Genomic DNA, 27,344 nt, shown 5'->3' with positions numbered 1-27,344 from the left:
GTCAGGTTTGGCTTTTTGACTGGGAATACTGATGAATGTGTCTTTGTTTACACATGTATGCACTTAACTAGAAAAAACAGTGTTGAAGGCAGTTATCAATATGTCTTGCTAAGCAAATCTCTCCCCCTAATAAGCAACTTTTCGTCTAAATGAACTTCATAAATGTGATCAGACTAGCCAAAACAAATGACCTTTTTAGAGACATAATCTTCAATGGTATTGGCTGAAGGAACACCGGCCGCAGTTGGGCTGGGTATAAGGAAACCACCTCCCTTTCCCTAGTGAATACACTAGATTATCATCGCTGAGCAGGGCATAGTTTGCCTTAAAAAAGCTGGAGAGCAGCAGTGAAGAGCACTTACCACTCCAGCCTTGGTTCTAGCACCCACATGGTGGCTCATGACCATCTGTAATAACTCCAGTTCCAGGGACTCTTTTCCATCCTCCATCAGCACCAAACCCACTGGGGCAGAGCGCTTGCAGACATGGAGCCAGAACACTCACACCCATAAAATGAGACTTTACTGTCTTATTAGAGTAGGGGGATTAAACCGAGGCCTCCTGCATTCCGGGTAGGTGCTGGACCACTGAGCTACACCCTGTCACTCTCAGAGACTGGCCTGTGAGTGAAACAGCAAAGGGAAAGTGATAGAAGCTGAGGGCTGACGACACCATCAAGTGATAAAGTCACAGCACCAACCAGATGCGCATCCACAATCCAAAATCTGAAACATACCTAAAACCCGAAACTTTCCCCCTTTATTTATTTATTTATTTTCACTCTAGGACCTGTGAACACAAAGCGCCAGTTCCACAGCTGAGCTGCACCTCCAGTTTCAAGCTCCTGACCTCATGGGGTAGAAATCACACACGGCTGGGGCTGGACCTCAGGAGGGCACAGTGCTTGCCCTCACACAGAGGAAGTACTGCATTCTGTCCCTGCTGCTGCCAAATGCAGGCAGGCACACTAAAAACACTCTAAGGCCAGGCACGGGCACGGTGGCACACGCCTTTGACCCCAGCACTCAGGTGGCAGAGTCAGGAGGACCCTGCTACACAGTGAGACTCTGCCTTAAAAAAAAAAAATTATAAAACTGCCTTATGGGTATGTGGAAATGAATATAAGTGAGTTTCCTGTTTAGACATGGCTACAATTCCTGTCTTATTTTGTATACAAGCAAACATCCAAAGATCTGGTGGGGGGGGGGGCGGATCCAAAATTGAAACAATCCTAGTCCTAAGCGTTCCAGATTAGGGAAACTCAGACGGTATTTATTATCTTTTTTTTCTTTTTTCTTTTTTTTTTTTTTTTTTTTTGGTGCCCTGTAACAGTGTGTACCTAACAATCAAAGTTCAATGTAACAGTGTGGAAACAGTGTGCACCTAACAACTAAGAAAGTTCAGTGGGTCCACTGGCAAGTTCCTTCTTCTGTGGGATACGTCTTATCACTGATGGTGAACATATGGCAATAAATTAGAGAACAGGTTCCAAATAGCCACCAAAAGCCAGGATGTTCCTAGAAACACTGGGACTTTAGAAGCAGCAGCAAGTCTAGAGGGAGAAAGGGCAGCAGGTGTGGGGTGGGTACCAGTGACTCTACCCGATGAGAGGAGCGAGCCGGGATGTAAAGGGCTGTGTCTATGGATGGACATTCCAGGGCACGTGGACACCCACCTAGCCCTGGGAATATAACCATGCTTGGAAAGGGGTGGACCACATGCCCACCTCGGTCAGCATGTGTGCTAGGAACCATAAGGTGACTGCTCCCCATTTTCACTTTTCTCTGGGCTTCCACATATTAGAAGAAAAGCACAGCCAACCCTACAGCTGGCCACTCGGCTGGACTCACCCCTGCTTGACTCACATTTGATTTCTTCCGTTAGTTTTGGCTTCTTAATGGCAATGTGATTTATAGAACGGGGCCTATGTTATCTGCCAGCCCAAAGCTTCTTATGTGGGTGCAGTGGATTTGATAGTTTAAACTGCAGATCTCTCTGTCCCTTTACCTGCTACCCTGCTCAATGGGCACAAAGACAATCTTTATCTCACAGTGTTTGCTTACATAATCAAGAAGTCTAGATAACAGAGAGAGCTTGCTTCTCACAGCAAGCTGAGACCAAAAGAAATGGGAGGGAGCTGGGTATGGTGGTGGAATCTCAGCCTTTGGGAGGTAGAGGCCAGGAGGGTCAGGAGTTCAAGGCCAGCCTGATATACAAAGTGAGTTCTAGGCCAGCTTGGGATATATAAGACCTATAAGGGGGGGGGGGAGGAAGTTGTTTGAGGCTGGGAATGAAGCTCAGTGGTAAAGTGCATCCAGCATGTGCAAGCCACTGGATTCAGTCCCTAGCACAAGAGAGAAGATGACAAGAGAAAGTGAAGGAACACAAGAGAAAGTGGCCATGCCCACGAGACAATGAGAGAGGACAGCGTCGTATTGAGGGCCAAGGGAGGAGAAGTTTTTACAAGACAATGGTTCACCAGTGACTCATACGGGTCCCAGAAACCATCGGGATACAGCAGTGTCCAACACCCTGATTCTGGTGGTGGCTACGGGGTACATCGACTGTAAAACTCAAGAAGGTCACCCCCGAATGGGCGCATTTTATCTTAGGTAAATTAGACCCTAGTAGGGTTGGGTTTAAAGCTGTTTTCCAGGACCTAATTGGTCTGCTCAGGGCAAATCAGGTGCACTAACTGTTTTCATTCTGGTAACTGTCTACATCCATTCCCACATCAAACATAAAGCGAGAAGAAACAGACAAAACCGCCAATGCTGTTGAGGTAAATCCAGTTTTCTAGTTTTCACAAGCCGTGATCATTTGTTGGCCCGAAAAGGTGGCCTAATAAATCTTCTCTGTGCCTCTTAAAGGTTGACATCATCAGCTGAGGGTGTGGCCCACTGTATATTATTCTATACCACAGAAAAATGATCAGATAATGACAATGAGAAATTACTAGGGCAAAGCACAAAGAAAACAAATGCATAAAAGCCATGGAAAATGTCAGTTATTCTAAGAAATAAAACAAAGGGAGGTGCTGGTCCATTGAGATAGGGTGATGCTGCTTTCTCCAAGGGAAATAAATAGAAGCAAGCAAACATGGTACTCCAGGCAGACTCCGCATGCACATAGGGGCACTGCTGTCTGCACAGCTGCAGGTTTATCTTGGCTTTATCCTATCTAATTGTGTTTTAGAGACCTAAAAAACAGAGGGACCCACCAAGGTGCTTGTGTCCTACATGAAAGACCACAGGCTTCCTTCCTAGGATTCTGGATTACAAAATAAATACTTAATTTGTAATTGGATACTTAATCCATTGTTAAGTATTTCCTCTAACATTCTCAATGTTGCTTTGGCTATATCTAAGACAAGCTGAATCTTTAGATATTTGGACAAATGCAACTTGGTGAAAAATGCACTTTGCACCATGCCTGGTGGTGGTATACTCTGAGGATCACAGCCCTTGGGAGGCTGATGGAAGATGGTTATAAATTCAAGGATAGTGTGGGCAATTTAGTGAGACTCTGTCCAAAGTTAAAAATAAATAACTAAAGAGAACTCACAAGCAGAATGCTTGCGTAGCACCCACCAGCTAGCTCTACGTTCAATCCCTAGTACTGGAAAAGAAAGAGAGAGTAGACAAGGGGATGGAGGGAAGAAGGGAGGGAGGAAGGGAGGGAGGGAGGGAGGGAGAAGGAAGAAGAAATGCTTTCACCAATGACAAGCATATAAACTATCTGAAACTTGACTCTCCAAAAACAGAGATTTTGCATATGAAAAATTAAATGTGGGAAGTATAGAGCTGTTGTCTCTTGCCATGTCTCCAATAGCCCATTTCAATAGCCAGCAGTTCAGCAACCATTGAGAGAACCCAGACTTCGAATGCAGAAACTAGTTTCTGGTCTTTACAAAATTTCACATAGCTTTCACTGAGTCAAAAGTTCCATTCTCTTTTTAGCAGCTGGAGAGGGGAAAAAATTACAAGTGACTCAAAACAAAGCAATCTGACCATGCTTCATTAGCAGCCGTTTCCAGGGTAACTCAAGATGCCTGTGATGCTAACCCTCATGACTGACCTAGCATTGGGCTGGGCCTTGTTCGTTTATTTCTGATTTGTCTTTATAGTAACAGTTACGTTCATTTTAGTACTAACTTTAAATTTATGTAATAACCACAAACTCAACAAACTAAAAGGTACTGATTTGGGCCCAGAGAGATGGCTCGGCAGGTTAAGGCATCTGTTGCCTATTTTTAATCCCTGGGATCCAAGTGATACAAGTTGCCCTCTGACCTCCACTGGTGCATCAAGGTAACAAGTATCTTTCTCCAGGTGTGCGCGCACGCGCGCGCGCGCGCACACACACACACACACACACTAATTGAAGTCATTTTTTAAAGTACTAGTTTGGTACAAGGTTAAAATTTTATATCTACATAGGTAGAAAAACAGAGATGAAGATAAAACATAAACCAACAATGTTAAGTCATGAAATTACATGTACTTTTTCCATCTCCTCTAAGGTGGCCCCAAAGAGTGACTTGAGTATGCTTGGGAACATCCTGGCATGCCCCTTCAGGGTCAGTTTCTAATTTACATACATACATACATACATACATACATACATACATACATACATTTTTTTTTTTTTTCACTAGAAGGATTTGTATTGTGAAAAAGTAAGCATTCAAGATCGTGGAGCATGACTTTGACAGTGAGCAAATCCGAAAGTCCTGAGGATTAGCTAGAGGAACAGACTTAAGAAGACACTCAAGGTGGCCATGGTCAGGCACACCTGTATCCCGGCACTTGGGAGGATCAGGAGTTCGAAATTAGCCTATACAGTAAGTGAAAGGCCAGCCTGGGATACAGGAAACCTTGTCTCAAAGAGTGGAGTGGGAGGAAGAGGGAGGAGAGAAGAAGGAGAAGAGGGAGGAGAGAAGGAGAAGGGGAGGGGTGAAAAGGAAGAAGGGAAGAAGGGGAAAAAAACAAAGGACACGTGCACGCACACACAAGAGTCTTATTGGTCAAGCATAGCAACCTGTGCATTAAAAATAAAAGGAGAGTGTGACTAATCAACAGAGCATCTATGACATCCACTATAAACATGACAGGCCTGGCGGTTTGGACAAGGGCCCAGCACAGTCACCTGGATGCATCCTCCCACTTGGTAAGTGTGAGAAGTTACTTCAAAGAATTTTTGTTCCCATTGTTCCATTTCTGTGTCATCCCCTGCCTCGGGGCTCTGGTTCTCGAGTGGAGTAAGTCACTAGAACCACTAGAACAGCCAACATAAGCCATTGGTGCTTTAGCTGAATCTTTAAGTTGCAGAGGACAGCACAGTGAGTGGAAGCAGCTCACCCGAGGTCACCCAGCTTAAGCAAGGTCACGTATCAAGAGTCACACCCAGGTGGGCAGATGGCCACTGTTCTAACCCTGCTTCACTAGGGGCAACAGAACAACACCCCCCCCCCCTCAACAGTTCTCCCAATCCGGCTCGGCGAGGGCAAGGGCTGTGGGATGAGTACTTTTTCAGGAGCAAAGGAGTCTGAGAAGAAAAGTCTATGGAAAGAAGATGCTAACCAAAGAGTGAGAGAAAACTTCAAGGAGCTGGAATTGTGGCTCAGGCGAAATGTCTTTTGCGGCTAGACACTGTTACTAGCTACAGGTTGTGCAGAGCAACTATTCTCAGGGCTGTAAGAAAAGGAGTTATGCATCCCACTGGTATAAATTACTGCACATCAATCATGGAATGCATTACATGGTTGACAGTCCGATTCGAAAACTGTATTTTATCTCCAACCTATATTTCGTAAGTTTTCAAAGGTGCCATGATTATAATGAGAACGAATGACATTTAAAAACAAAGTTACTTGTGGTTAAAAGAAAAAAAGGAGAGATGTGCCATTCATATTCCCTGTACAGGCAGATGTTAGCTGGGAGTTCCAGAAAAGTCACTCAGGCATCATTAATAATAATACTAGTGATAATAATAATGATAATAATAATAACAACAACAGTAATAATAAAAGACCAGAGTTGTAGTGTAGGACAACAAACGACAGCATTTCATTTACTGCTTTGTCATTTGAAAAGCGCTGGGAATAAGGGAAGACAGAGGGATCCCAACTGACACTCAACCACCCTGAAAAGATGGAAAATCAAATTCATCTCAGGCAGAGGAAAAACAATCAAAGACTGCATAACAAAGACTGTAGATGCCAGGAGCCAAGACACCCGCTTACTTGTCTCCACCATCAGGATGTACCCAGGATGTACCTCAGGCCACCATGTCCCAGCAAGTTTTACTTCCCAGAGTGCTCAGTGTGGTTCCTGCCCTCAGCTGGCCAGTCAGTCTTCTGCCCTCCTGCTGTGACTTCCAGCCATAGGACTCTGCTTACACTTGGTAACCACTGTATAATGCATCAGCAGCAACCTACTGGCAAGGGGCTTGTTAAATAAAATGTAAAACTGCTTGATCAAGTCTGTAAAGTACCAACCAAGACTTGATAAAGTCTACCAACAACTTTCTTAAGAATACAAATACAGATTCTAAGTTCTTCCTGCAGCATGCCATCCTCACTTGACTTCCACACCAATGTGCGCTTTTGGACTACACGTTGAGAATTTCTCACAATGCTGAGAATACCTTGGGGAGTGACCAATTCAGGAGCATCACCGGCACACATGTTCCAGACAAGCTGACTTTGCAAGCACAATATGCAGTATAGATCCAACTGCTACCTGGGAACTGCAGGGTGACATGTGTCCAGGGATGCCCTCATCCCCCAGGAGGAAGATGGGTAGCTGGCATGATATTCACAGGCCATGACTCCAGGTAGAGCATGCTGGGCATGTTGACAACTCTTTCCCCTCTCTTTCCCCTCAAAGCCCAAGCCAAAAAGATGTAGGCCCCTGCCCCACCAAGTGTGAGACCACATATCACCTCTAGGTCAGAAGACATCATCGACTTGGGCATTTCTGGAAACCAATTCCTGTGTTTCATGAATTTGCCTAGAGCACAATTCTCTCCCATTAGTTCCTATATAAACCTCAAGCTGGGGCTGCCACATAAGGCTGTGAAATCAGTAAACCTTTACAATGTGAACTGTTGCCAAACACTGGGTAACCTTTTGGCTGGAATAACCATCATTTATATCATGGAGTGTTAAGCAGTGTCAGCCTCTGCCTGTCACCCAAGCAGTGACTGTCAACGGCATAAGGCTCTAGAGCAACATTTGCAGGGCCGCGTTCCAACTAGCTCAGTGGTGGAGCGCTCGCCAAGCATGCACACAGCTCTGGAGTCAATCCCCGGCAATACAGAAAGCCTAAGGAAGCTACCAGCCTTCCACACTGCTATGACCAGGAAAATCAAAGAACAGCGCAGAACCTATTATTATGTAATAATCTAATGCAGAAATTAGAGGCTTCCAACGGTCCATACTCATGTAGAGCCACAAGTGACATGACAGACAGCCTGAGGATAACTCCGCCACAGACCTGTGGTCCTGGGCACAGCATTTGTAAGGCTGACCGTACTCCATCTCACAGCATCTAGAAAAGGCACCTGCTATGCGCATGTGTGTACCAACTGCTGGGAGAGAAAGCAGAGGTGATTCCACCTGCCAGAGGCTCTAGAAGGGGATTCTTCTCTCATAGAGAGGGCTATCATCTTTTATTCAAAGGCAACAGGGCTTGGCCATGTGGCTGGAGGAGGGCCGCAGTGATGCTCAAATGAATGAGTGCATGGATTTTTAGCGGCTCTATCTGCTTAGTGTGCCCACATAGCCTTCTGTTGACCTGACTAGAAGGAACTCAGCAAATAAGAGGCTTGGGGAGGGGTTCCCATCACTAACCTTCATGTCTACAGTTATCAAAGTTGCAAATGTGTTATGTCAGAGATTACAGTTTGATTAATTAAAAAAAAAAAGTCTTTGGAACAGACAAACCACAGAGGATATATAAGCTATCAAACTCATTTATTTCCACACCACCACTGGGTGTCCTCTCAGATCTGGCCACACAAACATACACATGCATTCTGTGTCATGCTTGAAACAGTTTCTGACAGACTGCTCAGCAGCTAATTGGTGAGGATAACTGGACAAGTTCAAGGTTTTCTCTTTCTGATCTGGAACCCAACATCCGACGGCAAACTGTGGATGCCTTACCCTGTTGAGCTGCAGGACCAGATACAACCCAACCTCAACCTCCCAGAGCCCAGCCTGCTATTGCCCACGGATGGCAGCTTTGAGAACCAGCTAGAAAGTCAACATCATCAAAGCCCAGGCCTCTTCTCTCCCTTAATTATCCTTCCTTCCATGTTCTGCCTTCTACCCTCTGTCCCCACTCCCCATCAGGTTATTTCTTTGCTTCCAAGGTGAGACTGAGGAGGGACAGCTCAGACAGAGAAAGGAGGGACAAATGAATCAAAGAGCCAGACATCTGTCCTATCTATCAGCTGGGGTTCTATTGCTGTGACAAACTATGACCAAAAGCAACACAGGGAGGCAAGGGCTTGTTTCTGTTTACAGCTTTAAGTTCATCATGAAGGAAGTCACGGCAGGAACCTGGAGGCAGGAGCTGATGCAGAGGCCATGGAGGAATGCTGCTTATTGGCTTGCTCCTCATAGCTTGCTCAATCTGCTTTCTTACACAATCCAGGGCCACTTGTCCAAGGGTGGCACCTCCCCCAGTGGGCTGGGCCCTCCCACAACAATCATTAATCAAGAAAATGCTCCACAGACAGGCCTTCAGGCCAATCTGATGGCATCTTCTCCACTGAGGTTCCCACTCCCCAGATGACCCCAGCTTGTGTCAAGCTGGCAAACAAAACAAAACAAACTGGCCAGTACACCTGAGCTCTTCATTTACAAAACCACAAAGCTTGAATGCAGCCAAGACAATGCACATGGCAGAGATGAAAGGGAGACCCTAACATGCATGTACAGAGTGCTTTGCACACCAAACAGGCTGTGGTGCACCCAAATTTCCCTCCACACTCTTCCACGGCTTTTATGCAGCACCGCCACGCCCAGCTTCAGTCTTTTTGCAAGAACACTTGCTTCTGGCAGGTATTCACATGCAGATTGTAGCTACAAATTCACAACCTGAAAGAATGATTGCCAAACACCACAGAGACATAAACAAGGAGGGTCCCTCTCCACACACATTGTGCCAGTCTGGAGGGAGCCGAGTGCCTGGTACCCTAGCAGCTGAGAAGTGCAATGTGCCTGGTCACAGACCAGACGGAAGTCCTTAAAGTGCATGCTGTCGGCCAAGAAGAAGGCCCAGTGGCTAAGCACACTGGCGGCTAACAACCACCTGTAACGCCAGTTCCAGAGGGACCCAATGCCCCTACCCTCCACAGGTATCAGTGCTCAGTAAGTATATTCCCGTACACATATACACAATTAAAAATAATAAACTGATTCTTAATTAAAAATAATAAAACAAATGCATGCTTTGTCTAAATAAAAGATATCAGAAAACTGCAAGACTTATGAACAAAATTGCGAGACTCTCTTTAGTCATCCCAACCCTTATTTTGAGGCCCATACAGCAGGGTTTCAGTGTGTGGCCTAAGCTGGCCCTGGGCTGGCAGCAACTCCCCTGCCTTAGTTTCCCCAGTGCCTAGATTACAGGAGCCGGCCATTCTACATTGAGCCTCTCTTTCTCTCTCGTTGCTATTTTTAGATACTAGAGAACTTTTTTCCTTAAGCATGAAATGAATAAGAACCCACCGGCGAAGCAAAGCCAGATTTGGCGACCCTCACGGCTCCCAGGGTAGTAAAACTACAACTGTCATCACTTAGCATGCCTCACGGGCCTGCCTCACAGCCCTCTACTGCCTAGACTTTCACTACTCCCCTCGGTTGTAGAAACTGAGGCACCGAGACTCAAGCTAACATTTTGTCATGGATTTTCCAGCTAGAAAGTGGCAGAATCGGGCTTATTGAAGTAGCCTGTCTCCCAAGTCCACACTCCTGGACCCAGATGTGTTCAACCTGCCTCCAGTTGCTTGTGGCAAGGATGACTGAACACGGCCCAACTCAGAACCGTTTCTATATGAATGTTTCTTATAATTGTTGTGTGGTTCTCAGGGGTTAACTCTGTAGACGACAGCCTTGCCACACAATGACAAAAGCTTGAACACACTTCCAGGGGCTAAGCTAACATGCAACTGGGTCACACACACCTGAGGGCATTGCATAAGGCCTGTCTTACAGCTCACTGATCTCAACGTTGCAAAAGACAAACAAGGAGTTTCTCTTCATCCAGGGTAAAAGCTTTGGCTCAGATGCAGATTAAGTGGCTCTAATTTGAACAGCTGAAATCCAAATATTCCAAAACACAAAACCTGAGGGTGGCTATGTCCCAAGTAGACAACTCCACCCCTGACCTCATGAGACAGGTCACAGGCAGATCACATGTGCAGTAAAAACACTGCATGAAGTTAGCTGCAGGCTATGTGTATAAAGTGTAGACGAAACAAATGAATTTAGTGTCTAGACCTGGGCCTCATCCCCATGAGTACCTTTACCCATCTCTTCATTGTGTGGCAAGGCTGTACTTGTACATAAATACTCTGCAGTTTGACAGAGTCAGAGGCTGCAATACTTCTAGTCCCAAGCATTTTCAACAAGCAATGTTCAACTGCCCATGGGTAGCTTATAATAATTTAAGCTTTTAAAATATTCTGCTTAGGGGCTGGAGATAGGTCTCAGAGGATACGAGCACTCACTGGCTGCTCTTTCAGAGTTCAATTCCCAGCACCCACATGGCAGCTCACAACTGTCTATAATGCCAGTCCAGGGGGTCCAACACTGTCAAACAGACATACAGGCAGACAAAACACCAATGCATAGAAAATTAAAAACAAAATTAAATTTAAAGTTCTGCTTAGGCTAACTTTGCAAATGATAGATTAGCTCAATACATCAAATTACAAATGGAAAGACACAGCCTGCCTCTTAAGAGAATCCAAAGTCAGGCTGGAGAGATGGGTAAAGGTACTCATCACTAGGCCTGATGAGCATGCTTCAATACCACAGATGGAAAGAGAGAACTCACTCTCCCAGGCTGCCCTGTGACCTCTATATGCATGCAGAGTTAGGCCACATACACACAAAAACAAACAAGTAAATGTAAAATTTTAAAAGAAAATTCAATATAGACCAGAATAAAAGTAACTCCATGTTCAACTTTTTTTTTTTAAACCTAGGCTGGCCTCCAACTTCTGGGCTCCCAGCAATCTTTCTGTCTCAGACTCCTGAGTAGCTAGAACTACAGACATGTGCTACAACACCAAACTGGTCAGTGTTTGAAGGGGGTGAACTCCAGTAACAGTGTATTCTGCAAGGGCCAGAAGGACCCATAGAATGCAAGAAACAAAACTCCTCTGGTCAATAAGGTGGACACCAGAGAAACCAACTGCAAGCTACAGTCTATGACATCTACCCTGATGTTCCCGTCAGTGTCCAGAAGAGGAAAAAATGAATGTGAAAATCTTCAATAAAGGGAGCCAGGCATAATCTTGCATAACTTTAATGCCAGTACTTGGGAGGCAGAGGGAAAGGATCTCTGAGTTCAAGGCCAGCCTGCTCTATACATTGAGTTACAGGACAGCTAGGGCTATGTAGAGAGACCCTGTCTCAAAACACCAAAGATAAGAAAATTTAAAAATTTTTTTTTAAATTCAATAAAACTACCTGGGTGGTAGTGGTGCACGCCTTTAATCCCTCCTCTTGGGAGGCAGAGGCAGGCACATCTCAGTAAGTTTGAGGCCAGCCTGGTCTACAGAGTGAGTGCTAGAATATGCTCCAAAGCCACACAGAGAAATCCTGTCTGGAAAAACAAATAAAACAAAACAAAATAATTCAATGAAAGAAGACTTGGCTAATGTTAAATTCTAAGGCTGTTCCCTTCTCTGGGTATTAAGCTACTCTCAGTAAGTGAGGTATCAAGACAAGTGACATTTTTGTCTTAATGCTGCTTATTGGGAACAACTTAAGGGCAGCTGGAAACTATATTTTATTTCTGGTGATTTGGGGTTCTATCTGTGTGTATACGAGCATGTCTGTGTGTATACGAGCATGTCTGTGGAGGTGTCTGCAGGTGTCTGCAGGTGTCTGCAGAGGCCAAAAAGAGGGTGTCAAGTCTCTTAGAGCGAAAGTCATAAGTAGGTGTGAGCCATCCAAATCGGATGCAGGGAATGGAACTCTGGCCTTCTGCAAATGTCTATTTTTTATATTTTTAATTCATTTTTAAAAGATTTACCTTTCTTATTTTTAATTATGTATATGTGCATGTCTGTGTGTGGGTGTGTACATGTGTGTAGGTTCCTGAGGAAGTCAGAGGTAGCCAATTCCCCTGGAGCCAGAGTTCCAGGTGGTTGTGAGCCTGCCTAAAGTGGGTCTTACAAAACCAAACTTGGAGCATCTGGAAGACCCGTACATTTTCTTCACTGCTGATGACGTTTCAGTCGCTCCTACTTTTCGTTTTTGTTTATGTACATGTGTCTGTGTCTGTGTGAGCATATGCCATGTGTATGTAGTTTCCTAAGAGGGCCAGAAGACACCCTCCATCCCTTGGAACTGGATTGACAGGCAATTGTGAGCAACACAGCATGGGTGCTCTGGACGATTATCAAGCACTCAGAACTGCTGAGCTGTCTCTGTGGCTCTCAACTACAGATCTTTAAACATTCTCTGTGGCGCTGAGCTAGTAAGGTAAGCGGGTACAAAGAGCATCAATTGGGCAGGTAAGAAGAGCATCAGTTGTAACGGTTTCACCAAACTCCAGATTAGAAGGCAAAGTATTTAAAGGCTTGTTTACCTTTTTCAACTACCTACAGGAAGATCTGTGGCTGCACCCAGAGAGCTTAGACTAAATCTATTCATAAAAGTATTCAAAACAGAAGGCCTGCATAGATCACCAGCATTCACCCACCCTGCTTCTCCTCTGAGTCTCCCAGCTTGAGGGATGGGAATGTCTGTGGTCACTGGTTAAGGGTGTACGTCTAGGGAGTGTCTCCCAGAGCCAGCACCAAAAGACAGCTGCAAAGAGAAAAGCTTCCCTTTCCTGGGAAGCTTCCTTCCACTTCAAAAAAAAAAAAAAAAAAAAAAAAAAAAAAGGCTCAGACCTTGCTTCCTCCCTCACAGAATGTCTTCCTTGAGCAGAAAAGCTCCTCGCACCTACAGGCCAGATTCATAAAGGCCACAGGGAACCAAAACCTCCATCCTGCTTCTGGAAGACAGAGGACAAAGGCCTCTCATTCCAGCTCTCAGGAAGTACAGGCAATAGGCTCTGAATTTCAAGACAGCCTTGACTACGTAGAGAACTCAAGGCTAGCTCCAGCTACATGAGACCCTGTCCAAAGCAAACAAAAAAAGAAATAGAAGTGTGCATGCATGCGGGGGGGGGGGGGTGTTTGCGTGCACATGCGCTCACACACACCCCTGTACAAGAAGGCATTTAGCTAATTAGAAGGTTCAAATCAAAAAAAAATTTTTTATAATGTCCCTATAGGCACCCAGAAAAGCCACCTTTCTAGCCATGAAAGGAACAAGAGTATCTGGAAGCACCCTAGGCCCCCAGCCAGCTAGCTGATAAGAACCTCCATGCCTGGAGCTAGGGGCTGTTTCATTTCACTTGACACCTTCGAGCCTCAGCTACCACAAACCAACTGAGCCTCCCTGTCCTCCGCAGGACTCCTGACCCTCCAGCAAGATGCAGACATAAATTAAAAGGCGGCCCATTCCAGCCGCTGTCTGCCGCCTACTTTGTCTGACTTGGTTCTCCTATTGTACACGGACAAATCTGGATGTTAGAACTTGGGAAACAACAACAGAATGACCTTACAGATGATCTAGTCCAGACTTCCACTGTACCAATGAAGGGACTTCGAGGCAACCATGGTCCATCAGAGGCTAGCCCAGAGATACAGGCACTATCACAGCAGTACAGTCAGCACCTAGAATTCTCACATCCCCACAGTGCAGATCTGACCATTGTCCCCCAACTGGAAACACCAGAGAAGTCCTGAAGCCAAGAGCACGGGCCCATGAGTCTGAACCTGGAAAAAGAACCTGTGTTCCCCCACAATTAAGGATCCAGCAGGTTCACAGCACCCAGAATTCCCCCTTCTCCCTAAGTCAAGTAAAATGGATTTGTAGCTGGCGAGCCCTTGGGTTGTAAAACTGGGCTTAAAACATGGCTTGTAAAACTAGACTGCTAGTTTACAACAGTGACTACTCATGAGAAGTGAGAAGCTTGTGAGGTAAGGGAGGTGCGATTTTATTAGGCGTTTTTTGATTAAAGATAGTTGTTGACGCTATTAACTCCCTTGGACAGTCAACCATTTGAGCTTGGATGGCCACTCCCCAAACACAGTAACACAGACAAGGACGACATCCACTCTGCCCTTTCCAACTCCTGACCTACAGAATCCGTGGACGAAACAGCATGGCTGGTTCAGCCTGCTTGAAAGAGGTTTGCTAAACAAAAGTCACTAGAATGCCTGGAAAGCCTTTTCATGGGTGTCTCAGGTAAATTATTTCTTTGTTCTGGCTAGTTTTATACCAACTTGACACAAGCTGGAGTCATCTGAGAGGAGAGAAGCCAATTGAGAGAAAGCTTCAATTAAGATCGGGCCAGTGCACTTTCTTAATTATTGATTCATACATGTGGCAGAGCTCAGTTCTCTGTGGGTAGGCTACCCCTGGGCTGGTGGTCCCGGGTTCCTGGTGGTCCCGGGTTCCATAAGCAATCATGCTGAGTAAGCCATGAAGAGCAAGTCAGTAAGCAGCACCCTCCATGGCCTCTGCATCAGCTCCTGCCTCCAGGTCCCTGCCCTGACTGCCTCCGATGATGAAGAGCAAGCTAAATAAACCATTTCCTCCCCAAGTTGCTTTTGGTCATGGTGTTTCATCACAACCATAGTAACCCTAACTAAGACATTGAATGTAGGCAGAAGCTCAGAAGGCAGGATGGCAGGCATCTATTTGTAAGCATCCCAGGGTATAATGTGCACTTGCTGTTAAGAACCAATGTCTTAGAATTATTAAAATTAAAACTGCGAAAGCCATGTAGCATGGCAAAGTACAAATGAAAGAGAAGTTCATTACAGGTTCCACGTGTAATGGTTAGCACTGTGGACTCCGAAATGTTTATCACAAAAGTGTACAGAAGCAAGGATAAAGGTAGAATGACCGGTTTGTTAGGACTGGAACTTTGGCTGAAGCAATCCTATAGAAACATGCGAGTATGCTTTAATATGAAAAGCCATGGTAAAGATGGTCTGGGAAACAATTCTACTTTGTCAATGACTGAACAACCATGGTAACATGGTATCATCCCTGGATACAACCAAGAAGGGGATTAGACTGCTAACTCTCAGATCTCATACTCTGATGTGATTGGAGTAAGTAGGCCACTAAAAGGCCAATTACTTGATACGCAGGAGTTGGTAAGAAGGCATCGGTTTATTAATGGAAGGTTTATTATTGAGAAGAAAGGAGTTTGGTGTGAAAGCTCCACCTTGGGGGACTGGTGGGGCATAAAGGGCTCGTGCGGTCAGAGAAAGGAGAAGTAGGGCAGGAAGGCCACAAGTCGCGATTTACTAGGGGAGATTTAGGAAGTGGTGCCTGGCCAGTGGAAGTGGGTGGCTTGGGGGTGGGCCTAAGCAAGTTAGAGCCCAGGCCCTAGCGCCTGCTGCACCCTGCCATACATCCCTGCTGCTGGGACCTCTGCCATGCCTTCCTTTGCCACACCAACTGCAACCTTCCGAAACTGTTACACAATATAAACACTTTCTCTCTTCCCTTGTTCCTGCCAGGGATTTTGTTCATAGCAACTACACAAACTGTGTTTAACAGGGTGCTTGGACTGCTGAAATCTCAGGATCTTTAGCCTGCATCAGTGATGCTGACCACCGCTCAGAGGCCAGTATTTGGGAGCAATCTTGCCCTGAGTGCTATGAATCTGAAGAAAGAGTGAGCTGTTAACATTTTGACCGTTTAGGTGGGGCTTCCATTTAGAACTTAGAATTGAGGGTGCTGGGCCAAAGAGGACAGAATGATCAGGGAGAGATGACAACTTCCAGGAAGGACAAATGGATTCTCAGAGACTCCAAAGAGAAATACTAGTCCTGAGTGTCTACACCGACCACCCCACTTTCCCTGAATCTACATGGATCACCCCACTTTCCATTCTGAACCTTAAATCAACAAATCCAAGACTTACTACTTTTTCCAAATAAAATTGTAGCGAAAGATATGAAAACCTGACTCTATATGTGCAACTACCTTGGGTGGTAATGCCATTTAATCTAATTTCCAAAGAGGAACCTCTTTTCATGTTTTTCCAGTGTAAATTTCCTGAAAGATTTTACATTGTGGTCTTCTTTTAAAAGACCACTGATGAATCTCACAGGTCAACCCATTTGTTTATTTAAAATGATTTTTAAATTTATTTTTAGGAAGGTTCTTGTGTAACCCATGCTGTGTAGGGAAGGATAGGTTAAAAACTCTAATCCTCCTGCCTCCACCTCCAGAGCCCTGGGATTACAGGCATGTCCTGCCACTCCTAACTAAGTCAACTCTTGATTCTTTGAAGATGTTTGCATACAAACTTTAGCACGGGCTTCCTTATTGACCACTCTGCTCTTGGTTCTAGTTAATTTCTCACACTGTTGAAATACAAAGTGATCTGAGTGTTTCAGTGTGTCCTGGCCATTTCTCAGCTAGTCTATTTCGTTTGCAGAGAATGTTCTGGAAGCAGTTTTAAATTCTAAACACTGAGGTGACATCTGTCTTTTTCCGGGCAAGTTAAGACCATTAATGTTGTTCATAGCAGCATTATTTGTAATAGCCAGAACTGGGAAGCAACCTAGATGCCCCTCAACTGAAGAATGGATGGAGAAAATATGGTACATATTACTCAGTGGAAAAACATAATGGGATCCTGAAATTCTTAGGGAAATGAATGGAACTAGAAGAAATCATCCTGATTGAGGTAACCCAATCACAAAAAGACAAACGCGGTATGTACTCATATATGGATTTTAGACATAGAACAAAGGATTACCAGCCTACAATTCACACTGCCAGAAAAGCTAGGAAACAAGGAGGACCCTAAGAGAAATATACATGGTCCCCCAGAGAAGGGGAAAGGAACAAGATCTGCTGAGCAAATTGGGAGCGTGAAGAGAGAGGAGAGGGAGTTAGGAGAAAGAGAAGGGGAAAACAGAAGGGGAGAAGTGGGCATGAAGGAACAGGAAGATTGACAGGAAAAGAATAGAGGAGGAGAAGAAAAGAGATACCATAATAGAGGGAGACAGTATAGGTTTTAGGAGACATCTGGCACTACAGAAATGCCCAGAGATCTACAAGGATGACCCCAACTAACAATCTAAGCAATAGTGGAAAGGCTACCTTTAATGCCCTTCCACAATAATGAGATTGATGACTACCTTAAATGCCATCCTAGAGCCTTTATCTAGTAGCTGATGGAAGCAGAAGCAGACACCCACAGCTAAACACTAGCCGAGCTCCTGGAATCCAGTTACAGAGAGGGAGGAGTGATGAGCAAAGGGGTCAATACCAGTCTGGAGAAACCCACAGAATCAGCTGATCTGAACAAGAGGGAGCTCATGGACTCCAGTCTGATAGCTGGGAAACCAGCATAGGACCAACCCAGACCCCCTGAATGTAGGTGTTGGTTAGGAGGCCTGGGCAGTCTGTGAGGCCTCTGGTAATGGATCAGTATTTATCCCTAGTATACAAATGGACTTTGGGAGCCCATCCCACACAAAGGGATACTTTCTCAGCCTAGACACATGGGGAAGGGCCTAGGCCCTGCCCCAAATGGGGATTGACATGTAAAACAACCTTGTTTCAAATTTAAATAAAAAAGGAAAAAAATTCTACACATATAAAGACCATCTCTGCTACAGCTCCCAGGAAAGATCTGGGGGAAGGCAGCTTTGGTTGTATAAATCTGGAAAATGCTGATGTCTCTGGGATATCTACTATTAGACTTAACCAATTACCGTAATTTTCCTTCAGTATGTGAGTACAGGGCATGTGAAAATTTTTACTGACAGTTGAAAACAATTCAAGTTTCCAATTTATCTCTCCGTTTTGCCCAAAACGGCTGACTGGTACAACAGTATACTAGCCAGCTTGGTGTCACTCTGATTATCTTATCTGGTTATCTTGGTTTTTTGTTTTGTTGTTGTTTGTCTGTTTGTTTTTCCTTACAGGCCAAGAGGCACACATCTCTTAAATTAACAGGGATAAAACAACATCTTAATGAATTTTTCTGCAACAGTGATACAAAAACATGATGAAAAGGGGGTTTTGTTGCCTGGCATTTCATCCTAAGCACAACTCACGGTGCTCATGGATAGGGGTGACTGGAATAGGAACTATGCACAGCAGCCACCGTGCTCACCTGCAGCCTTTACCTATGCACTCACTTAAGTAGAAAGGAGGCTAAGCAAAGCTTTGATAGTAAATAATCACACCAGCAGAGAGAATTTACCAACGGCTTTCCGTGTGCTGCTGCGAAGGCAGGAAGACGGCACTGGAAACAAAGACAAAGGCTACAGCCTGGCCGCTGTGTCCCACAGACCCCCGAGTTTGGATGAAGAAAGGCTGCATACCTAAGACCCTGTGTCCCACAGACCCCAGAGTTTGGATGAGGAAAGGCTGCATACCTAAGATGTCTTTGACACAAGGGACCAAAACAAACAAAATGACACACGGTGGAGGAGGGAGTCAGAGAAAGCCATCAAGCGATAGTTGGCATCCTCAGACAGACACCACAAGCAAACGAGTCGCTATTCTAGAAAACAGACCAAATTAAATAATATGGAATGGCAGAAAAGGAAAAGGATCAAAGTGTTGGAAGACATCTCTCAGAATGCAGGTGGGTGTGGGCAGCAAGCTCAGCACTTTGCAGGAGTAAGCCAGCATGGACTACACTGCAAGGCCATCTCTGACAGACAGGCAGGCAGGCAGGCAGGCAGGCAGACAAAGATCAGGGGCCACAATCTTACTGAACCTGTGTTTTGTTTGGTTTCTTCAAATTAGTCATTTGTAATTTATTAGAACTGGAAACAAGATGGCCAGGACACGTCAAGAATGTCCTCACTCGAACCCTTACAATACATCCGTACATACAGGCTCATAATACAAACTCCAGTCTGAAGTGTGGGCTTCACCACAATAAAATTTGGGAGTGAGGGAGACAGTATTAGGAATTGAACCAATTTGTGGCTTCACAAATGCAAGCCAGCCCTCTACCATTGGGCCATGTCCCCCGGCCAGCCATTATTCTGGTTGTTTTTGAGACAGTCTCACCTCAGACCAGGGGACTAACTCACTCTGAAATCCACAACAGATTCAAACTCAAAGTTAAGAACCGCCACTCCCAGCCCCACCCCCAAATAATTTTTAAATCACTTTTATGCCAGATAATAATTGCTTTTAGCCTTCTTTTTTTTAAAAAAAAAAAAGTAAGATGTCAATGAACCTTTATTTTAAAACCAATTAGGCATGTTGACAGCTAATGAAATTATTTGATTGTCATTCTCCTTCAGACTCCAATATCATGCAAGAAGACTGTGCCCCTCCTGTACCTAAATTTACCTTGCACTCATATAACCAACTCTGTGATAAAGCCAGAGAGAGAAGTAACAGCACAAATAGGCCAGAACTCAGGTCCTCGAAATGACTTCATGATGTGGAATGCTACTGACTCTTACGGATCTGTCTTGCTAATTTTGGATGACTCTCAGTAATACCTAACATTTCTTGAACAGAGGAACCATTCTGGAAACATCCATCATATGATATGTGAAATGTAACTGGAACACGCACTGTAATCGGCTAAGTGTTCACACATTTTCCATGGTCCACTGTGCACCTTGCAATATGGGGAGAATGGGTAGGAAATGCACAACTTTGATGCTCCCTTACTAAGAGCCTATATTCTACTCACAGGATCTCACCATTCACCCTTGCTTGCCTAGAACTCACAATATAAACCAGGCTAGCTACAAGCTCACAAAGCTCCCCTGACTCTGCTTTCTAAGAGCTGGGATTAAAGTCCCAGCCAAAATACCCTTTTCTCTCTCAGCTAGGAATACATAGGAACTGCACTATGATGCTTCACTTCCAATTCACTGACACAAAATTAAAACATCTCCCAAGGAGTGTGTTTTATTATATTATTTTGCTGACAGCTGTAAGAATCGGGTTCATATCCCAACAACCTGTATCTTTAAAAAACTACTATTATTGTCCAGGGTAGAGGCAAAACAAATGAGTCTTCCTACACCAATATTAAAAGATATCAAAAATATTTATTTAAATATAGATAAGCAAGAGACATGCTTCTATGTGTATCTACAGATATATTCCTATACTTTCAGAAAAATGAATCATAAATAAATGAGAAAAGAACCAGACATGGTGGCACAGGCATATAATCCAGCACTTGGAAAACAGAGAGGACCCAGAGTTCAAGGACAGCCTCCATTACTTAGCACATTCAAGGCTAGCATGAGCTACACAAGACTTTGTCTCATACAAACCAAAATAAATAAAGTAAACTAAATAGGGTAAGAGGATGGAAGGGTAGGGAAATGCCAGGAAAGCTGAGGAGTAAATTCTGTGTGGATATTTCACCCACATGCACAAACTGGGGATTCTCACTCAATCCCCACCGGAGGCAAATTGCCTTGCCTAGGCATCCCACTCCTGGCCCCACATTCCTACACAGAAAATTGCCCAGAAGCAATCTGTCGCAGGAATGCTTTCACTTTCCTTAATAAAGGACTTTGGCCTCATCTTGCAAAGTAAACCTACATAAGAGCAGCCTGATGCCAGCTGCCTCAGCAGGCTGCCTACCCTGGGTGGCAACTATAGCCCTTGTCATATGGCAGCTGTTATGTGTCAGGTGCTGTGTGGGGACTTGGGCACAAGGAGAACCAGTGCGAGGTACCTGCCTTCAGGGAGTGCACAGCCTCCGGCAAGTCAGAAGTGGGGAATTGACAAATAAGGTGGTGTACACAAAGGCAAAGCACAATTCTGCAATTATCACAGTGCGCTTGAAGTATTTCTTCTTCCTTCCCACACCTGGCATAAGTACGGATCTGCAGTTGTCTTTGGTTCCCCTGGGCCAAGCCTGGCACTAGCAAGAACTTTGTAAGGGTGTCTCTAATAGTAATGCCATGGCATTACAAGAACCCACCCGAGTCTTGGCACTGTAAGTAGATGAATGGTTCAAAAGGCCAGCTGTGAACCCGGACCTATGCAGGATTACAATACTGGGATTGCAACATCAAAACAAACATCTTTAGCCTGGGAAGTCCTCTGATCTTTTGGTCTCTGCTAATGCAATCCCATAAAAGAAAGGTATGAAAGTGAAGCCTGTTAACTTTCCTAGAAGTCAATGTATTTATTCTCCCTTGTTATTCTTTCTGGTAAAACTAAAAACTGACCCAGTAACTCAGAGCATCTATGAATGCATGGGTAATCTTTTGCAACTTCAGAAAAACACTACTAGTCAGTCTGACAACAAGCTGACAACATTTATTGAAGGATTTCTTACATTTCAAACCTGGGAAGTCCCAGAAGATTTAATTACATTCTCAGTACTCTACCCACTCACCCTTGTTGTGGCCTGAGCTCTGGGGGGGCGGTGGAGGTGGGGAGGAGGAAACGGACACGATCAACAGAAATGAATGGCAAATACACCATAAAGCACAGATGTGATTTCCATGCCACAGCCCAAGGGAGGAATTGTTTCTATTTTTAAAGGCACTGTTGCTTTAAGAGGAAGTTCCTGAAAGAAATATGAAACCAGCTGCAGAGTGGACATCAAAATGCACTTGGTGTCTTCATTCTGGCAAAGACAGTCATTCTGTTATCTCATCTCAGTAAGTACCTGGGCAGAGACGACCACCCGCCACACAAAAAAGTTGGATCTGTCGGCCCAGAAGAACAGAACACCCCAAAGTCCGGTGCAATTCTTATAGCTCCAGATAAGGTCTACCCGAGTCAGCATGCCGATGGATAAATGCCCAGGTCACACTCCACAAGTCTTCACTTAAAATATCTAATGCAACGGCCCTAAGAATGGCCAAGTATATTTTAGCATTTACCTCCGACTATACAGAGTTATCAATTCTCTTCAAGTCCCACAAAACTAAAACTTTTCCTACACAAATGATGAGGCTTCATTTCACTCAACAGTGGAGAGCAGTAGCATTCCTTAGGGTTTAAGAGTGGCAAGAAGAGTTGATGACAGTGGTTGGGAGCACATCCCCAGCATGCATCTGGGTTCCATCCCCAGCACCACAAAATGAATGGGTGAGTGAACGTATGAATGAATGAACACATTCACTCAACACATTCATTGGCTCACACACAAACAAACACATACATGGTTAAAAATACTTAAAGAGGCAGTGGATCTCTGTGAGTTGAGCCAGCCTGGTCTACAGAGCTAGTTCCAGGACCGGCTCTAAAGCAATACAGAGAAACCCTGTCTCGAAGGAAAAAAAAATTTAAAAAACAGGGACTAGTGATGAGTGGGTACCAAGCCATGAAGCAAAACGGAAGCTTTAGCTTCCTCGTAGGAGCTAAAATAGCCCACCTGTTCCCCAGGCTGCCTTGAAGAACCAGAGCCAAAGAAAGTCTTCTGAAATGGTATAACAAGATCCAGTTTTGAAAAAATAATAACATGACATGAGAGGCATCTATTAAATCTGTAAATAGTTTACTCAACAAATTTACTTATGCCCACCAGAAAACATATCATCACACTGCTATTCATACGTCTAAATATACTGTAAAATATTTTAACGTGTCTAAAAATATTGTCCAAGGATACATCCATTACTATAAAAGTATTTGACACATCTTTAAAATAACTCAGCCATTAAATGTCACTATAAGACTCTTCTGGGAAAAGCAGAATGTTTGCAAAGTGAATGGAAACACCCTAGGCTCAATACTACAAGCAAAGAATCCCCAATCTTCTCCCTCATAACAATCTTACCCCGAATTTAGCAAGGCAGGGCTGCATGGCAGTTCGATTATAGAAGAAAGCAGCTGCCTCAGTTAGCAATAAAGTAACAAGTCCTACTTCACAGTCTGTCTTCCAGGAACTCAAAGAGCAAACTTCACTCATTATGTAGCACATCAATCAACAGGTGATTTTCAGAGACAAACTCATTTCCAAGCTGGGTTTGAATCTCGGTTTTCTTTTCTATTTTTACTAGCTCCTACAATGCCATACTGAATGAATTCTAACCGATTTCTTCTCAGGGGCTTACCAGAAAAATGCCAAATATTCGCATTATTTTAGGGCATTTTCCCATACCGTAGCATGGAACACAGCAGAATTAATAAGGATCCCACAGTTACGACTTTTCAAATGCAAATGTCTTGCCATCTAGAAAATGCAACCCCCTTTTAGACATCCCCCATCCCTGTGTCTAACCAGATCCAGATCAGGGCCCTATTTGTTTCCTTGAAAATCAAAATCCCTGCATTACTTTCAGACACCATCTCAACTCACCACCTCCAAAAAACCTAAAATTACTTTTAAAGATCTAGCCTTGTACCAGGGTGTTTGATTTATCGGCTTCTGGCCCCCATTCCACATACAACATCCCTCAGCAGTTCTGCTAAAGCGGGCAAATAAGCCAGTGTAAGAATCGCAGGCGCTGGGCTCCATCAATAAGGCCTTGGGTTGGTCATTTGCACGCTTCAGACACCGGTTTTCCTATCTGTAAAATGTGGCCTGAACTACACATCTCCAGGGCTCCATCCGGTCCTTTCATGTTCTGGGAGCCTCAAGCCAGAAGTGCTGACTCTGGCCAGGGTTCCTTGTCTGGAGGACACCGCTCTGCATGCGAGGGGATAAGAAGAGGGGGAACACAGGGAGCGGAGGAGACCCTGCACTTTGCAACCGCTTCTCATATGAGCGTGAGACAAACTTGAAGCCACCCTTGCTAACAATGGGAAAGCGCACTCGGATTTTCCTGGCTCAAACTTGGCAGGAGCCGGCGGCGGGGTGGGATTTACCTTTCTCCCTGCTTGGTATTGGAAGGAGGAGGGTGCAGGACTGTCTGGTTCCCTTCCATCTCCACCACGCACTTGGTGTTCAGTTCCAGCTCTGAAAGCACAGGGGCAGGGAGACATTGCAAAGTGGAGCATCTGTGGCCGCAGCCTGCCGGCGCGCGTGCCTCAGTCCCGGCAGGCAAGAAGACGGCGCCCCGGGCACACAGTGGCCGCGGCCGGAGCCTGAGCGCCGCCTCCACCCGGGGCCACGCCGGGCCACCCGGGTGTCCCCGACCCCTGCCGCCCAGCAGTTTGCAAAGTTGCCCCCACCCCCACCCCCGCGCGCCCCCGGCCCAGGCAGAAATGCAAAAGGAGCTGGGGAAAGCGGCTCACCTCTTCGGTTCATGGGCCGGACCCGGACGGCAACTTTTACCTTCGTATCCGACATGTTGGCGGCGCCCTGCTCCGCCCGACGCGGCCCCTTCAAGCGCGGCGCCGCCGCCGCCGCCGCAGCCGCAGCCGCGCGCCCCCCGAGCGCGGCCGCTGCCGCTCCGCCGAGAGCTCCGAGACGCAGCGCCGAGGCGCGCGGGCCATCCCGGGGGAGCGCGACGCGGGGCACGGCCGGGCCCGGGGAGGGGCGGGCGCGGGGCGGGGCGCGGCGGCGGGAGGAGGCCCCGGGCCCAGGCGCCGCTCTAGCTGCTCGGGCCGGGCCGTGAGCGCAGCACCGCGGCCCCTCGCGGCCGCTGGGAGCCGGGCAGCGTCGCCATCTTCCGCTCCGGGGGGCCGCGCCCGGGATGTAAAGCCCCTGCAAACGCGAGCTGAGAGCCGAAGGGGCGTTTTACAAAGGCGATCGGCCCTGGGCTCCGGACAGCTGGGACCCGGGAAGGGGCGCTCTGCAAAAGCGATCGGCCCTGGGCTCCGGGCACCTGGGATCCGGGAAAGGGGGCCCTGTAGAGGCAATCGGCCCTGGGCTCAGGGCAGCTGGGACCCGAGAAAGGGCGTTTTACAAAGAGGATCGGCCCTGGGCTCCGGGCAGCGGGGACCCGGGAAGGGGAGCCCTGCAAAGGCGATCGGTCTTGGGCTCCGGGCAGTTGGGCCTGGAGAAGGGGACCGTTGCTTTCCCTGATCCCGAGCCTACGGAGATCTTAAGGACACCGCATGGAGCTCGAGTCACCTTCAGGGGCCGCTGTCACCCTCACAGCCAAGCCTCTGGGGCGGTATGAGGGGCTTGGAGCCGGTGCCCGGTGCGCAGGCCTAATCCGCGCCATCCATACGCCTCCCGAGAAATCCACAGCGCGCCACCCCTCGGCGCCCCACACCAAGCTTTGCAGTGGTATTTTAAGATCTTTGTGGTAAACCAAGATTAGGAATGAATTTGAAGTGGACCACCAAAACCGTGTGTTTGTAAATACTACGCTCATTTTCTTTCCCTTGCTCCCTTGTAATGGGAGGGGTCTGGAGGGCCGGGAGGCTTCACCAACTCTTACGTAAGAATGTAACCACAACGCGTTCGGTGCTTTGGCCAAAGCCAGACCTCCCTGCCTGGGCGGAACTGAGGGAAGCAGATTTACTCTGTTTGGTTCAACAAGTGCTGGAGGGCGGCGCTTACTTCGTGCCAGGCCTTTTGAAACGTGCTCAACTCTAAAAGCCAGTGCTTGGCTCCGGAGCATCTCGATTTTTGCGTGAATGTCCAAATTCACTCATTCACGAACTGCTTTATGGGACATTTTATTGAGCGCGCACTGTGTGCGGTGCTATAGAGACCACACAAGCTTGAATAGCTTTGTTCGCCCTGTTCTGCAGAGGCCATACTGAGGGCAGAGAGATACTTATTATGGTAAACCACGTGTGGCAGGTGGTGTAAATAGGAGGGATTTAGTCTGTCACCAACTGGGGCCCAGAGATGCGACTGACTGGCTTATGCGGTCTACCGCTGGACCACTGAATCACACCTCCAGGTCACAGGAAGTGTCCCCTAGTCACCCCCACCTTGTTTCAGGACCAATTAACTCAGGCCATCTAGGAGGGTCTTACTACAGTTTGCCTCCTCCATTCCTGGTGCTACAAGCCTACTCTGGCCACACACACACACACACACACACACACACACACACACACACACACGGACGGACGGACGGACGGACGGACGGACGGACGGACGGACAGTTTTATAGGCTTTTGGCTAGATGCCCTGGGTTATTTCTGCAACGGGATTCACAAGCCTTTGGGGCTCACAGTCTAGCTCGACATCTCAGTCTCACCTTTGGATTACTGAGATATCCTCTTCCCTAAACTCCTAGCTTTACTTCCTGTACTCTCCTGTATCCAGCCAGGAGATTAAAATTCTATTCTTTGATTATGTATGCTTTTGTACTTTTTTTAATCCCTCTGGCTGACCCTATCGAATATCACCTCCCGTTACTCTCAAAATTGTTCACTTCATCCAAAGCTGTTTAATAAGCAAAACACCTTCCCTAAGCTACAATTTTCTGGCATTTTTTCAACAGTGGCAATTGTGTTGAGTATCAAAAAAGATACATCCATGGCTGGAAAAATGGCTCAGCATTTAAAAGCACTGCACTCTTCTAGAGGACCTGGGTTCAATTTCTAACACCTACATGACAGACGTGGCATCTCACAACCAGTTCATAACCATCTGTAATTCCTGTTCCCAATGATTCTGGTCTCTATTCTGAAGGCACTTGAACACACATGGGGCACAGACATACATGTAGGCATAACACCCCTGCACATAAAATAAAAACAAAATCTTTAAATAACACCAAAAAACCATACATCCAAGTGGCTGAGAGGTAGTTCATGGTTTAAAGACACTTGCTCTTTCAGAAGACCAGTACCCAGCTGCTCTCAACCAATTGTAACTCCAGTTCCAGGGAATCCTATTCCCTCTTCTGTCATACATATATACATACATACATGCAAACAAACAAAAATGCACATAAAATAAAAACAATAAGTCCTTAATTTTTAAAATGCATTGAACTCCTGTTCCCAGAGCCTGTGGATGGGACCTCATTTGAAATAAGGTCTTTGCAGAAAGAAGTTAAGATGCAATCACACTGCCTTAGAATTCATTCTCAATCCAATGACTGACGCCATTATGAAAAAGATGTGTGTGTCCAGGCACACACATGTGCAGGAAGGAAGCCAACACAGATGAAGATGACTAGACAGTATCGGACAGAAGCCAAGAAATGCAGAGAACTGCTAGGAGCTACCAGAAGCTAGGAAAATCAAGGAAGAA

General features: G+C 45.9%; 1 protein-coding gene across 7 annotated transcripts in view; it reads right to left on the bottom strand.

The window, feature by feature from the left end:
- Positions 1-24,681, bottom strand: part of Kif13a (kinesin family member 13A) — a 177,642-nt gene extending 152,961 nt beyond the window's left edge. For 6 of the 7 annotated variants that reach the window (XM_051194333.1, XM_051194336.1, XM_051194337.1 and 3 more), the window contains exons 1-2: positions 24,473-24,681; positions 24,104-24,194 (exon numbers count right to left, since the gene is read on the bottom strand). In XM_051194333.1, the coding sequence (XP_051050290.1) occupies positions 24,104-24,194; positions 24,473-24,527 (146 nt within the window). In that variant the 5' untranslated portion in view covers positions 24,528-24,681. The remainder of the gene's footprint in view (positions 1-24,103; positions 24,195-24,472) is intronic. The other variant, XM_051194340.1, reaches the window with a different exon arrangement.
- Between the last annotated feature and the right edge of the window lie 2,663 nt (positions 24,682-27,344).

The sequence above is a fragment of the Phodopus roborovskii genome, unplaced genomic scaffold (genome assembly GCF_943737965.1).
Source record: "Phodopus roborovskii unplaced genomic scaffold, PHOROB, whole genome shotgun sequence".
Classification (NCBI taxonomy): domain Eukaryota; kingdom Metazoa; phylum Chordata; class Mammalia; order Rodentia; family Cricetidae; genus Phodopus; species Phodopus roborovskii.
The sequence above is the reverse complement of the archived record's forward strand: the minus strand, read 5'-3'. Positions and strand labels throughout refer to the sequence as shown.